This window comes from Suricata suricatta, chromosome 8 (genome assembly GCF_006229205.1).
Source record: "Suricata suricatta isolate VVHF042 chromosome 8, meerkat_22Aug2017_6uvM2_HiC, whole genome shotgun sequence".
Taxonomy (NCBI): Eukaryota; Metazoa; Chordata; class Mammalia; order Carnivora; family Herpestidae; genus Suricata; species Suricata suricatta.
The window spans coordinates 966171-985565 of record NC_043707.1 but is presented as its reverse complement, the minus strand read 5'-3'; the positions used below and the strand labels follow the sequence as shown (position 1 = coordinate 985565).

General features: G+C 65.5%; 3 protein-coding genes across 3 annotated transcripts; all 3 read left to right on the top strand.

Moving 5' to 3' along the window:
* The first annotated feature begins 1618 nt into the window (after positions 1-1618).
* Positions 1619-3606, top strand: LOC115299236 (mastin-like). The gene is made up of 5 exons (XM_029948600.1): positions 1619-1730; positions 1882-2062; positions 2178-2452; positions 3044-3201; positions 3284-3606. Exons 1-5 carry the CDS (start codon positions 1670-1672, stop codon positions 3452-3454), a joined length of 846 nt encoding a protein of 281 aa, XP_029804460.1. The 5' UTR covers positions 1619-1669; the 3' UTR covers positions 3455-3606.
* Positions 3607-5183: 1577 nt separating this feature from the next.
* Positions 5184-7699, top strand: LOC115299790 (mastin-like). The gene is made up of 6 exons (XM_029949307.1): positions 5184-5188; positions 5282-5342; positions 5505-5679; positions 5903-6177; positions 7054-7211; positions 7317-7699. The coding sequence occupies exons 2-6, from the start codon at positions 5282-5284 to the stop codon at positions 7479-7481; spliced, it is 834 nt and encodes a 277-aa protein (XP_029805167.1). The 5' UTR covers positions 5184-5188; the 3' UTR covers positions 7482-7699.
* A 7519-nt stretch (positions 7700-15218) lies between these two features.
* LOC115299593 (putative serine protease 29) lies at positions 15219-17554 on the top strand. Its single transcript, XM_029949008.1, has 6 exons — positions 15219-15243; positions 15340-15400; positions 15536-15716; positions 15862-16127; positions 17060-17223; positions 17306-17554. Exons 2-6 carry the CDS (start codon positions 15340-15342, stop codon positions 17468-17470), a joined length of 837 nt encoding a protein of 278 aa, XP_029804868.1. The 5' UTR covers positions 15219-15243; the 3' UTR covers positions 17471-17554.
* The last annotated feature ends 1841 nt before the right edge of the window (positions 17555-19395 follow it).

The following is a 19395-nucleotide window of genomic DNA, read 5'->3' as shown; positions in this document are numbered from 1 at the left end:
GGCTGCGTGGGCCTCCCTGCGTCTCCCCGTCTCTGTAGCTCAGCCTAGATGCGGCCGGGCCGGGGCCACTGCTGTCCCCTGTGGGCACCTCCCAGAGTGGCTGAAGCCGGTGGCACGTGGGAGGGTCCCCGACACGTTCCCCGGCAGCCTGAGGACCCAGGCCCGGCTCACTTCCCCTCTCAGGGGGAGACATTTCCCACCGAAGAGAGACCGAGACAGCACGAAGTCCAGGCCCAGCTGGGGCACCGGCCGGAATCGTAGGCAGAGTGGAACGATGCCCACGCAGAGGGGCTGCCGGGAGCCCACCCATCCTGGTCCCGAGCAGCCCCGGCGCCACACGAGGGGAGCAGGGCGCGGAGGGTGCCGGCCGCTCGCGACAAACCCCCCCAACCCCACTTTCGGGGCAGCCTCGACATGGAAGCGTGTTTTCTCTCCCTCCTGGAGGCTGGAGGGCCGGATCCAGGCGGGGCGGGGCCGGCACCTCCGAGGCCCCTCTCCTGGGCCCCTCACGTGTCCCCTGTGCCCGTCTGGGTCCTCACTGCCTCTTACGAGGACTCAGTGGGTTAGGACCTGCCTGTGTGGTCCCATTTTACCTAAGTCGTCCGCGTCAAGACCCTGTCTCCAGGTAGAGCTGTGTCCCAAGGGGCTGGCGGTCAGCCCTTGACCAAGTGCACTGTGGGGGACGCAGCCGAGGGGCCCTCTCCCACTGGGGGCCGTGGGCTCCCCGCCTCCGGGGGGACTGGGGAGGCACCTCGGTCCCTCTCAGACACAGCGCTCGCCCCACACCGTTAGCAGAGCCGTCCGTGAGCCTCAGCCTCCCCTGGAAGGTGCCCGAGGCTGCTGCGCAGGTGGCAGGTCACAGGGGCGGTGACTGGGGCCAGGGAAGGACCCTGGGCGATGGGAGGCCATCTTCCTCGGAGTCTCCCACGGCCTCAAACGGGCCTCGGACCCTCCGCCCCACTCCGTGCGCCCCTGCGAGTCCTGGGCCTGGAGGCTGTGGTCAGGGATACACCGACCACATGCAAGATCTTCGGCTCCTGGGATGACCCAGTCCCCGAGAAGGCTGAGTCCCCAAGGCTCCCGGGGCTGTCTGACAGCCGGCCCCCGCTCCTTGGTGGCCGAGACTGTCCTTCAGCCTGGATTGGGAGCCCCCTGGAGCCCCTGTTTCCGAGCCCGTGACTGTGAGTCCCCTGGGGCCATGGGCAGGTGCTGCCGCCCAGGTGAGGGCTCCAGGCCCGCGTGGCACTCGGCAGTCTCCAGGAGTGACCGGGGCCCAGAGTAGCAGGACTGAGGGCAGAGGGTGACACCGAGGCCGTGGGCAGAGGGCTTCAAGTTCATCTCTGCTTCATCTCAAGTGACCGTCCTCAGACAGCGGCCGGGCCCTCCCCACACTGTCCCCCTCTCCAGACACCACGTTCACGAGCCCCTCTCCCAGCGTGGCCCGGGGGATCCTCCGCCGCCTGCCCAGCCCGGCTGTGCCCGGTCACCGCCGGCCTGCACGGGAGGAGAAGGCCCGTGTGGCCTCAGAGTGTCCCCCCACCCCCCCGCCCCCGGGGAGGGCTGATCTGCCCCGGCCACTTCCTGTGTTACTAGGATAAATGGGCCGGCCAGGGAAGGGGCCCCCGCGGAGAAAGCCGGCTCTGAGCTCTTCCCTTGCAGGCCCCCCGAGATGCTGTGGCTGGTGTTTCTGGCCCTCCCCTTCCTGGGGGGCTCTGTGCCCGTGACCCCCGGTGAGTCCTGCTCCCCTCGATGTGCTCAGGCTCCCAGAACCAGCCCAGGGGGTGTGGGGGCTGTCTGCTTGGGAAGCGCTTCGCTGGTCCCTTCCTGAGCTCTGGGAAGGCCACCGTCCAGGCCCCTGATGGCCCCTCGCCTGCTCCGCAGAGCCCGGCCCGGGACGAGCGCTGGTGGGCATCGTGGGCGGCTGCGCGGTCTCCGCCAGGACGTACCCGTGGCAGGCCAGCCTGAGAGTCTACAACGTGCGGCGCGGCCTGTGGCAGCACGAGTGCGGGGGCTCCCTGATCCACCCCCAGTGGGTGCTGACCGCGGCCCACTGCGTCCAGCCGTGAGTCGTGCCCCCCCATCCCCGGGGCTGGGCGCAGGCGGGGCGGGGGTGCCGTGTGCGGGTCCTTCCGCGGGGCCCCCACCCCCCCTGAGAAGCCCTGGCCCTTCTCCCCCAGGGAGGACCTGGAGGCCTGTGCCTTCAGGGTCCAGCTCGGGCAGCTGCGGCTCTACGACCGCGACCATCTGCACAAGGTGGCCGAGGTCATCCGCCACCCCAACTACAACGTGAGCCGGTCTGGCCCGGGGGGCGCGGACATCGCCCTGCTGAGACTGGAGGCCCCCGTGGCGCTGTCGGAGCGCGTGCGCCCCGTCTCCCTGCCGCCCGCCTCCCTGCGGGTCCCCTCGAGGAAGAGGTGCTGGGTCACCGGCTGGGGTGACATCGGGGACAACTGTACGTACTGGGGAGACCAGCTGGGGAAGGATGGGGGACGGGGTGGCTGGGCCTTTATAGAGCGTAGCTCACTGCAGGGGCCTTCTGGGGCCCCCAGGGTGGGGCGGGATGGCAGGGTTTGGGACAGGAAGTTTCTGGAAGAGACCTCAGGAATTAGACACTTGCCCCTGGCAGGCGGTTCCCCCTTTGACTCAGACCCTTGCCGTTTCCCAGCCGGACTCTGGCCCCCCGCGGTCGGAGGGCACTTGGGGGTGGTCCCATCAGCGGGAGGAGCTTCAGGCTCACTGAGTCTGGGTGACCCACACGGTGCGGGGCTCCTCGCGGCTGAGGCGGCCTCCCGGGGTGGGGGGGGTGTGAGTCCTGCAGACACTGGAGGGCTCTCGGGGGGCTGTCCTCAGGCTCAGGGGCCCAGACCCCGGCGAGGGAGGGCTGCCTCCTGGAACTGGGTGGGCATGTGTCCCCTAGGGGTGGTGCGGCCAGATCCCGGGGGAGAGGAGGAGGGCTGGCCCGGCGCGCGGCGGCAGGGCAGGAGCGCGCGAGCGTGCGTGGACGGGAAGCAGGGAGCCGTTCTCATGCAGCGCCTCCTCGCAGTGCCCCTGCCTCCCCCCTACCACCTGCAGGAGGTGGAGGTCCCCGTGGTGGGGAACCGGGAGTGCAAACTCCGCTACCAGAACTTCTCCGAAGACAACGAAGACGTCATCCAGGCCGACATGCTGTGTGCAGGCAGCGAGGGCCGGGACTCCTGCCAGGTGAGGCCCCGCCGCCCGGCCCCCTCCCCTGTCCCCTGCTCGCCCGGGCCGGGCCGCGGCTGAGCGCCTTGTCTCCCCACAGCTGGACTCCGGGGGCCCCCTGGTGTGCCGCTGCAACTGCACGTGGCTCCAGGTGGGGATCGTGAGCTGGGGCTACCTGTGCGGCCACCGCGACTTCCCCGGGGTGTACACCCGCGTGATGAGCTACGTGTCCTGGATCCGCCGGCACGTCCCCCTGCCGCCCGGACCCTAGGAGGGGCGGACCCCGGAGTCCCGGGTCTTGGCGCCGTGTCTCCCTGGGGGGGGCTCCCCGAGGGGTCCAGAGTGGGGACAAGCCCCAGAATCACAGATGACCGCTTACGGTCTTCCAATTGGAGTCTCAATAAACGCTGTGGGAAAACCGCCCAAGGCTGCGTCAGTGTTTGACTGTGGGGCGTCTGGGGCTCCAGGGGGCGCTGGCCTGCCTGTTGGGGGCCCGGGCGCTGGCCTCTTCAGGCTTGGCAGAGAGGAGAGGGGTGGCTCCCGGGGGGCCCCCGAGCCAATGTCAGGGGGACGACGTGACGCAAGGGTCTGGACCCGGCGGGAGGCCCGTGGGGGTCCCCCTCCCGCCATCTGCCCCTTCAGGACACCCTGAATTCCTGGACCGCGTCAGGCTGGTTCCACAGACCATCTCCTCCCTTTCTGGCACCAGATTCTATTCTAGATTTCAAATGTCCCATCTGACAAGTCAAAATGTCTCCGGCTCATTCTGATAACGTGTCCTGTAAGCCTTGGTCCCCTGAGGGCCTCCCTGGGGGGATGACATCCGTCCCCCAGGCTGCTCCCCGAGGACACCTTCACCAGGAAAATGGGGGTCCCCTTCGGCGCCTTTGGATTTCCCGGCTGGCTGGCGATGGGACGGCCATCCCCCGTCCCACACACCTGTCCGCCAGAGCCCCGAACACCCAGAGCCACAGCGAGGGGGTCCTGCGTCGGGGCCACTCCCGAAAACCTCGGCCTTGCCCCCCCTAACCCCCAGGCACCTTAAAAAAAAAAAACACCTAATAAACATGGAACTGAAAAATGTTTGAAGAGCTCAGAGCCTTCGTTCTCCTGATTAACTCGCGGGTGACACACCAGGACACGAGTGCCGGGGGCCACCCGGACGTCTGTGTCCGTGAGCGAGCCGGGGCCTTCTGGGCACCCCTCCCTGCACTGGGGACGTGGCGGTCCCAAAGGGACAGCCACCGGGTCTGCAGTAGGACCGTGAAGGGGTCAGCCACCACGTGGGCCCGTCACCAGCCCCTCCTGAGCTCAGGGTACCCTTCCCAGGGGTCCCCGCCGGCCGCTGCCCCATGTCCCCAGTGTGGGCGTGGCCACGTGACCCCCAGCCGTGCTGGCAGCTGGGAGGCTGAGGGTGGACCGGAGGCGGGAGGCCGGCTGCGGTGACGGTGGGGGCGGGACAGCTCCTGGTGCCCAAGGGCCCCATCCTGCCCCCTCACCCCAGGTGGCAGTGCTGGCAGGGCCCCACCTGGGCTCGAGACCACTGGCCCCTTCCACGGTCACACACCGTCACCTCCAAAACCGCAGCCGGGCCCCAGCACCGAGACCGGGCAGCCTTCCCAGTGCTGGCCCAGGCTGCGCCCGGTCCCGGGGAGAGGGGGCCGCCTCCACGCCGGCCGTGCTGGGTCCCCACGGGGGTCACCGGCGGGGCCAGGTTGCCAGAACTCCTGTGAGGCTGCCTGGGGAGCTGGTGGTCCCAGCGGGGTCCAGGCGGGAGGTGTGGACCCAGGCCTGGGTCTGGAGAACACAGTGCCCCCCACCCTCGGGGTCTGCGCTCTGACTACACCCCTAGGATGCCCGAGTCACCCCCAGGTGGGCCTCTGGGTGGGTTCTGGGCAAATGCTGGCGCTCAGACCACGGGTGGGGGGAGCCCCTCCCACTTCCTGGGCCTGCAGGATAAAGGGGCCCAGAGGCCCCCGGGGCAGAAGACAGAAGACCGGGAAGGGTGAGGACACAGCCCAGATTCCTCCCTCTCCGTCCCAGATGCAGGGGTGCTGGCCCTCGTGTCCTGACTCCAGCCTCCCCTCTGCCCCCGCAGATGCTGTGGCTGCTCTTCCTGACCCTCCCCTGCCTGGTGGGCTCTGTGCCCGTGATCCCCGGTGAGTGCGGACCCCGCGCAGGCCACCTGGGGTCTCGAAGCCCATTGGTGACCTCAGGCCTGCACTGACCTCAGGTGGGACAGGGTGGCCACGTGGGAGGCTGTGCTGAGCTCCAGGCGGCGGCCTCTGGGTCCCTGACGGCTCCCCACTGGGCTTCCCCAGATCCTGGCCTGGGGACCGAGGGTGTCGTCAGCGAGCGTGATGTCCCTGCTGGGAAGTGGCCATGGCAGGTCAGCCTGAGAGTCTTCAACAAAGAGCATGACCAGTGGCTGCACGAATGTGGGGGCTCCCTCCTCCACCCGCAGTGGGTGCTGACCGCGGCCCACTGCGTCGGACTGTGAGTGACTCCCTCGTCTTGGCAGGGGAGCGGCGGGCAGGGAGCACGCGGGGGGGGGGGGGGCAGGGCAGTGCGAGGGGACGGCGTCCTGGGGCAGGAGACCCAGGTCTGTGCGGCTCCGGGGGTGACAGGGGGAGTCTTCAGGCTCTGATCCCCAGGAGACAGTCCTGCTGCAGGTGGGGGGACCACGTGCCCGTCCCCACCCGGGTCCCCTCTCTCCCAGGGGCGTGCTGGAGCCACACAAATACAGGGTCCAGGCTGGGCAGCTGCGGCTCTATGACCACGACCATCTGCACAAGGTGGCCGAGGTCATCCGCCACCCCAACTACAACGTGAGCCGGTCTGGCTCGGGGGGTGCGGACATCGCGCTGCTGAGACTGGAGGCCCCCGTGGGGCCGTCGGAGCGCGTGCGCCCCGTCAGCTTCGCTCCCGACTCACTGGTGCTCAGCCCCGGGACGCTGTGCTGGGTGACGGGCTGGGGCACCTTTGGGGCCCAGGGTAAGATCGGGGGACCTGGGACAGGGGCGAGGGAGAGGACGTGGGGCGGTGTGGGGGACTGTGCGGCCCACAGTCTCACTTGGGGGGGGGACGTGCCGTCACAGATGAGCCGTCCCGACTCCTGGCCGCCCACCCAGGCCCGGCCGTGGGCGGCCTCAGAACGTCCTGTTTAAACTTGGACGGCAGCCCCGGAGCGCGGGGTCACTTCCACTCGCTGCTGGGACTCATTCTCGGGGGTCCTTTAACACTCCTGTGCTCCCTGCCTGCTCACCCAGGCTGGCTGCCCACCGGGGGTTCAGATGAGGAAACTGAGGCTGGGGTGAAGGCAGCGCCGGGCTCTGATCACAGGATGGCCATGGGAGGGGCTCCCTCCGGGCACCAGCTCCCGGACCAGACAAAGCTGGTGTCACTGGTGGGTGTCACAGGCTGACAGGGACGGTGGTTCCTCCGGCACCGCCACGGACGGTGAGCACCAGACAGGCCGGGGACCCACGTGGCTCCCGGACACCTAAGGTCCCTCAAAGCCCGCTGCAGCTCTTCCTGGGGTCTGGCTTTGAGGGTCCTTTCCGGGGCCCCCAGACCCCGGCGCAGCCCCGCTCTGCTGACGCACCAGAATGCCGCAGTAGCAAAGGCTTCAAACACCCTCCTGCGCGACTGTCAGTCACGACCAGGCCCTAGTGTGGCTCATCCGTCTGCACGGCCCTCTCTGTGCCCAAGCCTGGCGTCTGGTTTCACAGAGGGGCTTTCGGACGCACTGCACCCAACTGGCCACGATTCCAATCCTTTTCCTATCAAAGCGATGGCGGGCGCGACCCGGGCGGGGGCGACCGGCTCCCCAGCCCCTGCAGCCGCCCCTCTCACCCACCCCTCCCGCAGCCCCGCCGGCCCCGGCCCGCCCCCTGCAGGAGGCTGAGGTCCCCATCGTGGAGAACCGGGTCTGCCAGAAGATCTACAGCCAGGGCTCGCCTGCCGGAGGCCACGTCATCAAGGAGGACATGCTGTGTGCAGGGAGGAGGGGGAGGGGCTCCCGCCAGGTGAGGCCGGGCCCTGCCCCCCGCCTTCCGCTCTAGGGCTCCTGGGAGTTGTAGTGGGGCCCCCCGAGGTCCTGCGGCTGACTGACCTGTGAGCACCCCTTCCAGGGCGATGCTGGGGGCCCCCTGGTCTGCTACTGGCTGGACATGTGGATCCAAGTGGGAGTGCTGAGCTGGGGCCTGGCCTCCGGGCACGTCGACTATCCTGCTGTCTATACCCGGGTGATGACCTACTCGTCCTGGATCTACCAGCACGTCCCCCTGTGGCCTTGATGGGCCTGTGTGGGCCGAGGAGCCAGTCACCCCTGCCGCCTCCCCCAGTCAGCACGCCGTCTCCTGGGGGCCCTGTCCCCTCGGCGCCCCGTCCTTGTCGGACTTGGGGGCCCAGGAGGCAGAGGAGGGGCTGGGAAGCTGGTGTCTCCTTGACGGTGGGCAGCTTGGGGGAGAAGAGCCGGGGCCTCGCCTCCTCCCTGCTCCCTGCTGTCTATTAAACCCTGTGCAAAGCAGCGCCCAGGATTTCCGAGTGTACTTGACCGCCGTGGGGGGTCACTGCCCTGCCTCGGTTGGGGTCTGTTTCCAGGGGCCACATTCTAGAGGCTCAGCCTCTCTCCCCAGCCTCCTCCTCCTGCACTACTGCACGTCCCCCCACCGCACCATTGAACCCAGCCTCCCCTGGGGGCCAGACACCAAGAAAAGTGAGAGGGGGTCCTACGCCCGCATCCGTCCTTCCCCACGACAGCGGGGGTGCACTCCAGCTCCCCCAGGACAGCCCGGACCACTGTCCGCCACGTGGGGCCACCGACGTATCACTAAGAGGGAATTATGTGGAAATTTACGCCCTCATCTCACAAGCAACATGCACCAGATAGTAGGCACAGAGACACAGTCCGTTGTTCTGGAAAGTTCCACTAGGCAGTGCTGTTTGAATTTCAGGAAGTTAACTGTAGCCAGTGGAGTCCAGAGATGGAGGCGGAGCTCTCTGGCTGGGTCCCGGCCCGCTCCTGAGGACTCAGCTCCTCACGGTTCCAGGCTCTCCGCTCTGACCTCCTTCCAACACCGGACTCCTCTGCCCCTCTCCCTCACAGGGTCCTCGGTCCCTTCCACCCTGTGGATGCTGCTCCTTTCTCCCTTAGCTGAGAAGAAGAGAAATGGAACCTTCTCTGAATGAGTGTGTGGTTAGGAACAGAAGAGTCTGGGACCAAGTCTCAGTTTCTTCCATTAAACTGTTAGCAAAGCAAGCTAGGAAGTGACCAATGACTTCTTGGGTGTGGGTGTGGCTGGGGGTGATCCAGTGACCCTGGGACTTCCTGACGGGGGTCCACTTGCTCTGAAAGTTGGTTTGGAGAAATTATTGCTCCAGGTGCTGAGCGGTGGTGCTGGTGGGGACAGAGGATGGATGGATTGGCAGGAGGCACGGAGGATATTCCCAGTGACATTCCACTCTTGGGGCTCCTGCTCTCAGCCCACCCTTTGCTAGAGGGCCAGCCTCACCTCAAAATTCCAACCACCTATCCATCCATCCAACCACACATCCACCCACCCATCCATCCACTCACCCATCCATCCTGGAAGGCTACATGGAGATCATGGACTGGAGAGGGAAGACACAGATTTGAGTAGAACATGACATCTGCCTTTCTCAGTCTTCCAATCTGGCAGGAGACCCCCGTCTAAACAAATAATGAGCACAGGGTGCTGCATGCAAGTGACCCCGGAGGTGGATGCGGCAGCTGCTGAGCAGGACCTGAGCGAGCCTTCCGCAGGGGTTGGGCAAGGGCTCCAAGGAGGAGAGGCCTGACTGACTCTCCCAGGACAGGAAGGGGGGCCCTCGGTGGACACGGTAAGGCAGGCCCCCCACAGGCGAGCGCAGGAGGGTAGGAGCCAGCCCAGTTTTCCGGCAGGCGTGCACCTGGGTGCCGGCTTGGGGCAGCACCTGCGGGGCACATGGGTTGAGGGAAAAGCAGGTGCCAAACAAGAAATGCCATGAATTTCGGCGGAGCCTTTTAGCCCGAATGCCAGCTCAGAGTCAGCCCGAGGGCTTTGTCAGGTGCAGGTGCCTAGTCTCCCCGGCCCCCACCTGACTTGTGAGGGCGCTCCTGGAGTGTGGCCCCTCTCAGGCTGCCTGCCACGGGGTGCAGGGGGAGCCCTGGCTGGCCGCCTCCTCCTGCTTCTTCGTCTTGCAGCCATCCTAAGGGGACTGCCACGTGGGAGGCCAAGGGGACCCCTGAGCACCCCTGAAAGGCTGGTTTACACCCACTTGCTGGGGAGGAAAAGCACGTGGAGAAGGCCGGGCATGGGGGGTCCTTCTCACTGCCCCCACGAGTGAGGTGGGGAAGACCCCACTCTTCCCTAGAGAGTTTCTCCCATCCCGCAGACAGGATGTCTGTGCCGCAAGCAGGGTGAGGGCGGGAGAGGCCCATGTGTCCCCGACAGGAGTGGGAACACAGAGTACAGGGGTCAGGGGCTCCTGGGACAGGATGGAGCCCGGGGCTGCGCCGGGCTCCGGTAAGTGGAAGACGAGGGCAGGATGCTGGGGTTCCGCGGCGCAGGCTGGGCAAACGGCACCCCTGTCGTGGTCTAACGGGCCCGTTGGCAACGTTGTAAAATCTGGAGCCAGCGGGCGGGGCTGTATGAGCATCCAGCAGGGCCCATGCGGGGCCCGAGGTCCTGGGGCGGGGACAGGGCCGTCTCCTGGAGGCCTCTGTCCGCGTCACGGCTATCCGCTGGCTGTCTCCTGGCTCTTCCAAGCCTGGGGACAGATGTGGCCACACTGACCATGGATCTCCCATCTTGTCATAGACTCCGGACTGCTCGTGGGGACACAGGCGGGTCCTGACCGTTCACGGGGACACGAGCGGCTGAGATCGGCCCCCTCCCCACCTGCCCGCCACCCGAGGGTCCTGCTCTACGTTACGACACATCCTCTCCGAGTCCAACGGTCTCTGGCCGGCTTCCAGGCTGAGCCCGGCTCCCCGGTGGCCGCAGGGCTGTGAAGGCCACCTTCCGCTCACTGCTGTCCTGTCTCCCAGCCCTCTGCCCTGGGCATCGAGGTGCCAGCCTATGACCCCGGGCCTGTCCGGGGCCCCACCATAGCCATCACTGCCCGCAGCCCAGCTGTCTTCGGGCCCTCCGTCGGCGTCTCCCTCCTGCCCGCTCCGTCCTCTGCCCATCCCTCCTCCCTGAGCCCCGGGTGCCTCCACCAGGTTTGCAGCCGTGACTGCCAGCATCGGCCTGCTGGGCACCCCAGGCTTCCTGCAAAACGGGCTGCCCAGCAGCAGGAGGGCCCAACCGCCTGTCTGGGGGGCACCCCAGGGTCTTGTTCAGTTTCCAGAGGAGAAACCCTCAGGATCCTGCCCCCACCTTCAGGACAGGGCTGGGGGAGGGAGGCCGGAGGCCCCACTGTCTGTCCCCACGTCCGTCCCAGGCTGGTGTCCCCGCCCTGAGGGCCTCTTGGGACTGCGTGTGCGCATCCCTGCGGTGCTGGGCTGGGCAGGTCCCACTCCTCCCAGTGGGGGTGAGCGCAGGGCCCCCCCGCTGCTGGCGAGCAGGAGCAACCCCGCGCAGCGGGCCGGGTTTCCTGGGGAGGCTCCCGGGCGGGGACCTCAGCGCCCCCGTCAGCGCCCAGGGAGCTCTGAGCTTGGGTTCTGCTCTCCGAGCCCATCTTGGGTCTCCCATGCGTTAGAAAACACGAACAGCCGCGCTGTTATTTTGGACGCATCTGTCCTCCTATCAAGGGGCAGGTGCAGACTCTCCCACATTTGGAAATTTAAAAATAAGCTTCCAGAGGGGCGCCTTGGGGGCTCAGTCGGTTAAGCGTCCAGCTTTGGCTCAGGTCATGATCTCTCAGTTCATGGGTTCAAGCCCTGCGTCAGGCTCTGTGCTGACGGCTAGCTCAGAGCCTGGAGCCTGCATCAGTCAGACTGTGTGTTTTCCTTGCTGCCCCTCCCCTGCTGGCACTCTCTCTCTCTCAAAAATAAAATAAACATTTAAAAACTTTTTTTTAAGTAAAGAAACACTTGGCACAGACAATAAAGAAATGACAGGGCTCCAAAGCCAGAAATAAGTTCCCCGGCGGCCCTGGGGAGGCGCGCTGTGGCAAGGGCCATCGGCAGAACGCGGGTGCGCTAACAGAGCATGGGGGACAAGAGGGCGGGGCGCAGACTTCCAGGACTGGGATCCACCAACCTGCCATCAGAGGGGACAGACAACCTGGAGGCGGGTGCAGCTCAGGCCAGCTGACTCAGGAAGAGAAGGAGAGCCTGGACGGGGTGCCCAGGGGGCTCGGTCGGTTAAGCATCTGACTCTTGATTTCCGCTCAGGTCATGACCTCACATGACAGTCTGTGGGGTCAAGCCCTGTGTCGGGCTCTGTGCTGACATCGAGGAGCCTGCCCCTCCCCTGCACGCTCTCTCTCTCTTTCTCTCAAAAATAAATAAAAACTTAAAAAATATATACCCATAGACAGAGAGCCTGAACAGATCTGTAACCCCTGAAGAGTTTCATGTGCGCAGTTGAAAATCGACTCAGACGCACAGTACAAAGTGAAACACCAGCCCGTGGGGTTTCTCGGGGGACAGACACCAAACCCTGCAGGATCAGACATTCCTCCAGGGACCGGAAGACGGAGGAAAGCTCCCTAACGAGTCTTGTAAGAGGAGTGGAGCCTGGAACCCAGAGCCGGGCACACGGAAGGAGGAGACTTCCAGGCCACGTTCAGTCACGAACTTCGATTCAAAAACCAGAACACATTATGATCTGATGCCAACAAGTGTCTTTTAAAAATTGCAGTAAAACCGCTGAGCACCTCGGCCTGGACAGCTGAACACCTGACCCATCTCCCAGTACGACCTCCCCTCACGAGCCGAGTGGAGAGAGACGGACAACCGTGTAATCTCCACCGATAAGGAAAGCGCATATGATTCTCTTGGTTGAGAAATTCAACCACCGTGCGGGATAAGACTTACCAAACGTGGGCCCAGGGGGATTCTGTTCATCTGATAAGGGGGAATCTCGCCAGCAGCAGTAACTAGCGCTGTGGCGCAGGCTCCTGGAGGGCAGGGGGGACTGAAGAAAGAGGCCACTCTAGGGATGGGGGGCTAGTAAGCAAGGGGCCTTCCCTACAGCACCTGCACCCGCCGCCAGGGCTTGAAGGTTGGTGTCGGGAGAGGCCCTAACTGGGTGCAGCTGTGCACCCGGGCCGGTGTGTAAAGCCTCAGGTCACTGCCTCAAGGCTGTGTCCTCGGAGCCTCCGGGAGTGACAAGGGCGCTTCGGCGTCCCCAGCAGCAGTCCATGTGCACAGCCATCAGGCACCTGTTTCCCTCCCCGCCCCCGGTGACCTCACGTCCACCTGCCCCCTGCACGGATTTGCACGCTCCGGACGTTTCACACACACAGAAGCATGCGCTCTGTGGTCTCCTGAGCGGCTGAGTTCACGGGGCACCAGGCCTAGGATGAACAGCCCCCCTTACAAAGTTCCTCGTGGAGATGCTTCCTGCGTCCCAGGCTCCGTGGTTCTGAGGGGCTCGCCGTGGGAACGCACCGCCCGCCTGGCGTCCCTGCCCCTCGGCGCCCTGGCGTTGAGTCCAGGAACCAGAAGTGAGACAGGCGGTGGCCACCCCGGCAAGGGGCATGTGGGGGCCTCACCCCGCCTGCAGCCCCCTGCCTCCCACCGAGTTCCAGGGTCCCTCCCGGCTGGAAATTCATTTCCGGCGGGGAGCGCACCTGTTGGCCAGGGACACTTTACCTGAACACAGCAATAAGCGATGCTGACGTCGGACTCTGTGCCTGTGTTCGTTTCTGGGGCTGCAGGTCCGCGGGGCTCATGCCGCAGGTGGCCCTCTGGAGGTCTGGGGCCCGAAGTGGGACTGCCCCTTGTGGCAGGAAGGCTCCCTCCTGGGCGCCCGGACTCATGGCCGCCACCCCCCAGCCCGGTCTCCACCAGGCCAGCTCCTCTCCTGCGCCCCCTGTCCCAAACCTCCTCTGTCTTTTACGGCGCCCGTCACAGGACGCAGGGTCCCCCTGCGTCCAACGTGATCTCAAGACCCTCGATGCAATGACACCTGCGAAGACTCAGTTTCCAATAAGGTCACATTCACAGGTTCCCAGGGTTGAGAGGTGGGCACCGCTCAACCACCGTCCTATGTGGCCCAGGTTTATTTCTCTTTCTCCTTCAGTCGTATGTCCTCTGGGAGGCCCTGCAGCCAGGACACTGAGCTGGCCAACCTCCCTGCCTTGTCCGGGCGAAAATGCCCAATTTACCCAGACCTGGCACCCGACCCCAGGTAGGCACCGAGGAGGCACCTCCATCCCACGAGGACCAGCATCACAGCCTCTGCACAGGACTAGCCCAGGCCACCACCTCCCAGAACTCACCTGTGTCCCCGGCTCCTCCTGCCGGCCCAGGTGCCCAGGCGTCCAGGGAGCCACAGGCCCTGTGTCGGGCGACCGCAGCCCACGGCCGCTCGGCGGGGACGGCGATCCGCCCGCGCTCTCTGCCGCGCCCTCCCGGAGGGCAGCAGGTCCGGCCCGGCGTCTCGGGGCACATTCCGCGCTTCGCACTGCATGCTCAGCGCCATCTTCTCGGGCGTCTGTGGCCACGAGGGTCCCCGAGAACCAAGCGTCCAGGCCTGTTTCCCCGTGTGTCTCCTGAGGCCGCGCTCCTCTGGAGCAAGAAGGGCGCCGGGGCGCAGGGGCTCCCGGAGCTGCCGGCCCAGCCTCCCTCCAGCCATTTCCCCGAAGGGACCCTGTGCCGGCACGAGGGTCTGCTGGGGTCACCGCCGGGGCTCCGCGGGGCGACTCGCTCCTCAGGGAGACGCTCACACACGTGCACGTTCACAGGCCTGCGCGCGCATGCTCGCGCCCACGCACGCGCACGCACCCACGCATGCGCGCACACCCACGCTCGTGCACGCACGCACGCACGCTCGTGCACACGCATGGTCACGCTCGCGCACTATGCACGCACGCATGCTCACACAATGTTCGCACACATGCACTTTCACGTTCACACACGTGTGCATGCTTACACATACATGCACGCTCACAAGTGCTTACACATGCACACACACACGCTCATATACATGCACTTAGACACGTGCTCGCACATGCACATACACACCTGCTGTCACATATGCATGCTCACATGCTCACACATACCGTCAGGCATGCACTTACACACACGCTTACACATATGGTCACACATGTACACACACGCTCACACATGTCCACACACATGCACTCACTCGTGCTCTCTCTCTCTCACACACACACACACACACACACACACACACTATGATCTCCATGGCAAGAAAGACTCCCGTTCCAGAGAGGGGTGCCAGCCTCCTCCCTGCAGCGCTCTCCACCCCCAGGTGTGGCTGCCACAGCAAGGGGGGGCTCGGGTGGGGCGTCTTTGTTTGGAGCCGCGGTTCCCCGCTGTCTGCGATCCCCCCGCCACCCGGTCCCTGCGTGAAGCCGACATTTGGTGCGCAGTGAAAGAGGGTTCCCAGCCCGGGGGGAACGGTGCCCTGGCGGGTGAACTGGCCCTGAGCTGTGGCCCTGGCAGTGGGGCTGCCGCTTCGGCTCCGCAGAGGAGAGCCCAGTGCCACGCCCGCCTCCTGGGCCTCCGGACCGGCCGCCGGCACGGTGGAGCCTCGGTGTGGGACATGAGGGCCGATGGGACTGCCGAGCACGTCGGGAGAAGCGGAGCCCCCCCCTCTGGGCTGGAAGGGCCCCATAGTCTGACACCTGCACATGTCTGCACTCCTGCAGCCGCCCCGCTGTGACATCCAGCCGGGACAGGGGCCCAGTCGGCCGCCCCCAGGAGCTGCCAAGGGCAGGGGCAGGGTGGTTGTCGCCGCCAGAGGTGGGGCTGCGGCCCTGACCACCACTCCGGTCACAGCAGGGCCTCGGCACCGTCCCATCCCGCGGCGGGAGGGGGGGGGTGTCTGACCAGACCCCACCCACTTCCTTCAAAAGAAAGATAAAGGGACTCCCAGGGAGGGCCGGGGAGGAGGGCTGTGCGTCCATCCATCCAAGGTGAGGACGCTGACTGATGGTCAGACCCTGGAGGCAGGCTTCCCAGACTCTGGGGTCTCGCGCTGGTGCCCTCACCCTCCTCTCTCTCCCCTGCAGATGCTGTGGCTGCTGTTGCTGACCCTCCCCTGCCTGGGGGCCTCTGTGCCCGAACTCCCAGGTGAGTCCTGACCCCAGGCGGTGCTGGCCCCGCCCCCGGGGCCTGGGACCCCCTGACCTATGTGAGGACGGCCCAGAGCACCCGGGGGCTGTGGGGCACAGTGGTGCCCCTGACCCCTGCACACTGTTCCTCCAGCGCCTGCCCCTGAGAGGGAGTTGGTGGGCATTGTGGGAGGCCACAGCGCCCCCCAGGGCAAGTGGCCGTGGCAGGTCAGCCTGAGAGTCTACGTTTACCACTGGGCCTCCTGGGTGCACATCTGCGGGGGGTCCCTCATCCACCCCCGGTGGGTGCTGACCGCCGCCCACTGCATCTCCCGGTGAGTGACGCTGCAGACCCTCCCCCGCCCCCCACAGGATGGAGAGTGGGGCAGGGGCAGAAGCAGAGCCCGGGCTCCCTGGGGTCTGGGCTCGGGGGCAGGGAACGGCCCTGACCAAGCGGGGCCTGGGGTGCACCTCCCCCAGGAAGGACGCCGACCCGTCAGCCTACCGCATCCACGCCGGGGACGTGTATCTGTACGGGGGGAGGACGCTGCTCAATGTGAGCCGCGTCGTCGTGCACCCCGACTACATCTCTGCCTTCCTGGGGTTTGACCTGGCCCTGCTGAAGCTGGCCAGCCCCGTGAGGACGTCCCGAAGGCTGCGGCCAGTCACGCTGCCCCTGCAGTCCCTGGACTTCGGCCCGGAGGACGAGTGCTGGCTGTCGGGCTGGGGCCGGGTCTTCTACTACGGTGAGAGCACCTGGGGGGCGGCCCGGGAGGGGAGCAGGCAAACTCCAGATCCTTCCTGGCGCTGAGGCTGGTTCAGGAGTCAGGAATCCATGAGGAGGAGGGGGCCGCCCTCACAGCCACCTGCTTCCCAGGGTGGGTGGGCATGTGGCCGCGGGGTTTTATGTGAAGGAGCCGGACCCGACAGTCCACCCAGTGTCCGGACCCAAACCTACTCCTGTCACTCCTCTCTGAGGTTTGGGTCCACCGCAACAAAGGACCTGGGTGCCTGGCGTGTCAGTGTCTTGAGGCCACTGTATCAAAGGACCACAAACAGGGTGACTCAAAACGACAGAAATGTGTTCGCTCACCGTCTGGGGGCTAGAGTCCAAAACAGTTGTCGGGAGGGATGGTTCCTTCCAGAAGCCTTAGCAGGGGTGCCCTCCTGTCTCTGCCCACGTCCGGTTTATCCTCCGCTGTGGCCACCCCCTCTGGTCTCTTTACCCGGCTTCTCTGAGTCTCAATCCCCCTGGCTGTGCTCGAGTGGGACCCCAGTCGTTGGACTTGGGGCCCAGCCTGCATCCGATCTGACCTCACCTTGACTTGATTGCATCTGCAGACTACTTCCACATAAGGTCTTATTCTGAAGGGCAGGGTGAGCATGAGTTTTTGGGGGACATGCTCCGACCCACTCTGCGTGTGTGGACTCTGAGCCCATTCGTTGCAGCAGGAGGAGGCTGCAGAGGGGGCCTGGGCTCCCACGCCCCCAGGACCCGCAGGGAAGCAGGCAGCGCTGGCCCGGGGCCGGGCGCCAGGGGCCCGGCGCACAGCCTGGGGCTCCTCTCTGAGCGTCCAGCATTGGTGGTGTGGGCAGTGGCAGCGCTGAGTGGTCTGTGGCCCGGGGGCGGGGAGGGGGACAGCCGCCTTCGCTTCCTGATTCCTCGGTTCCACCCCAGAGCCACTGCGCCCCCCCTACCGCCTGCAGCACGTGCAAATCCCCCTGGAAGAGGAGAGAGCCTGCGAGCAAAGTTACAGGAAGTTCCTGCACGCCAGAGCCAATGGGAGGGTCATCCCAGAGGACATGCTGTGTGCCGGCACGCTGGGCCGTGGCCCCTGCATGGTGAGGGGCTCGGGCCAGCCCCTCGGCCGGTCTCCGCCCGGCCCCTCCCAGACCTGCCTGTGACTGCCCCCTCTCCCCACAGGGGGATTCCGGGGGCCCCCTGGTGTGCAAGAAGACAGGCACCTGGGTCCAGGTGGGCGTGGTCAGCTGGGGCATCGGCTGCTCCATGTACGAGCTGCCCGCCGTCTTCACGAACGTCCAGATGCACGTGGACTGGATCCGGCAGCAGCTGCGGAGGCGCCGGTGAGCCCCGGGCCTCGGCCAGGCTGCAGGGCAGCGGAGGAGGCGCCTCCCATCCCCAGAGCCCAGGGGATGTCCCCGAGCTACTGCCCTCCCCGCTCCTGCCCCTCCCCCACCCTTCCCCGCCCAGGCCGTACGTGCAGGGTGGAGGCCCCAATGGGGCTGGTGTGCTTCTCTCATTAAACTGTCTTGGTAAACAGGCTGGTGGTCCAAGTGGTCTTTGAGGTGGGCCCGGCCCTCCTGTTTGGGACTCCAGAGTGCTGGGGTGGGGGGCGGGAAGGCTCGGGCTCAGGCCGGGGGAGGATGGGGGGTCCAAGACTCTCCCCCAGTCCCGGGCCGCCATCCCCATCCCATCCAGTCTGCAGTGGACGCTGTCACTAAAGGAGGCTGTGTGAAGACTACACTTTCAGGGATCATTTCTCTAGTTCGTTAGTAAAGGAGGCTGTTTGCAAGTCTGCAGACAGCGGGCGCGTCCCTGGGGTTTCATTCACTCATCCCAGCGATGTTGGTGGGGCCACGGCGGGGGTCGACTCTGCTTTCCTCGATCTCAGGGTCTGGAGGGGAGGCCGATGTGCAGTGAGGGCTTGAAATGCAGGAAGGACGGCCACACGGCTGCACAGACATGCCCAGTGGTGATGGGCTTGGGGACGCGAGAGCAGGCGAGGGGGGCGGGGCGGGACAAGGGCGGAAATGCTTGCGGCCGCCAAGGGTGTAAAGATGCCTAGAAAAAAGCAGAGTTGTAAGGAACACATTCCACGGCAGGAGATGGGGCACGGGTGGGGGGAGAGTGAAGAACTCCCCGTTGAGGCAGAAAGTGGCTCAAAGACAGAAGTCCCCTCCCCAACACTGCGCCTCCCCAGCCTGGGTCTGGCTTCGTCCCTGGGAGCCCTGATTCAAACACAAAGTAAGACACAGAGAAAATGGTCCTCCATGTCCAGGAGACTAGAAGGGCTCAAAACGACCCGGGGGTGGCCTCTGGATTCCCGACGGGTGTGCGGGACTTGGCCACCTTCCTCTTGCTGCCACACAAAGTGTCATGTTTGGGAAGGTGACACTCACAACAGCCACAGTGCTGAAGGGCAGTGCGGAGAAGGGTAGTGGGGGTGGGTGAGGTCTTCACGTGAGGAATCAGAATGTGTAACGAAGGTCCTAAGAGGTGGCCCGCATAACGAGAGGGACCCTCTGGCACGCAGGGATGAGGAAAAACCACGGGGATGGACGAGAATCCCCCCAGTTCATGCACTGTGTCACCAGCGTCCCACAGAGGTCACGAGCCGGTCCTAAGACCGGGAGAAAGCCAATGGCCAAGATTAGCCTGGAGATGTGAAGAGGAAGACCAGGAGGGGACAGTTAAAAAGCCGGAATGACTGGAACAGGGTGGACACAGGGAACGGGGGATGCATCAGACCCGGCCCCCGGGCGGGGGGCACCCGTGGGAGGTGGCCCTGAGGCTGGAGACCACGTGACCTGCAATGTGTGCTGCTGCCAGGGTGTGCACCCCCCGCCTCCTGTTCCACATCTGAGGGAGCCTCTCAGATCCCTAAGTGGGCCAACCCTCGCCAGACGTTCATGGCCACGTCCAGCCACCTCTGGACACCATGTGCTGCCAGGGGTCCAGTGGGGAAGCCCCATTTCTGCCCCCCCCTGCATTCGGACTCAGTGGTCACTGAGTCCACACGCTGTTCCACTCAGCCAACGCGGCGACTCTGAGCACAAGGTACCCACGGAGAGGCTCGGTCTTGTTTCTCTTTTAGTTACTAAGTATGGCTTTAGCTCCCAGACTAAGCCCTCGCTCCACCCCGTCATCTGGTTAAGCCTCAGTGGCTTGGGGTGGGAAATGGGGGCACGAGGTGTGTCTTTGCTGTGGTTAAGTGAACCGGTGGGTGGGAGACCTGGACACGTCAGATATGGATGGAGGGGGGATGGGGGAGG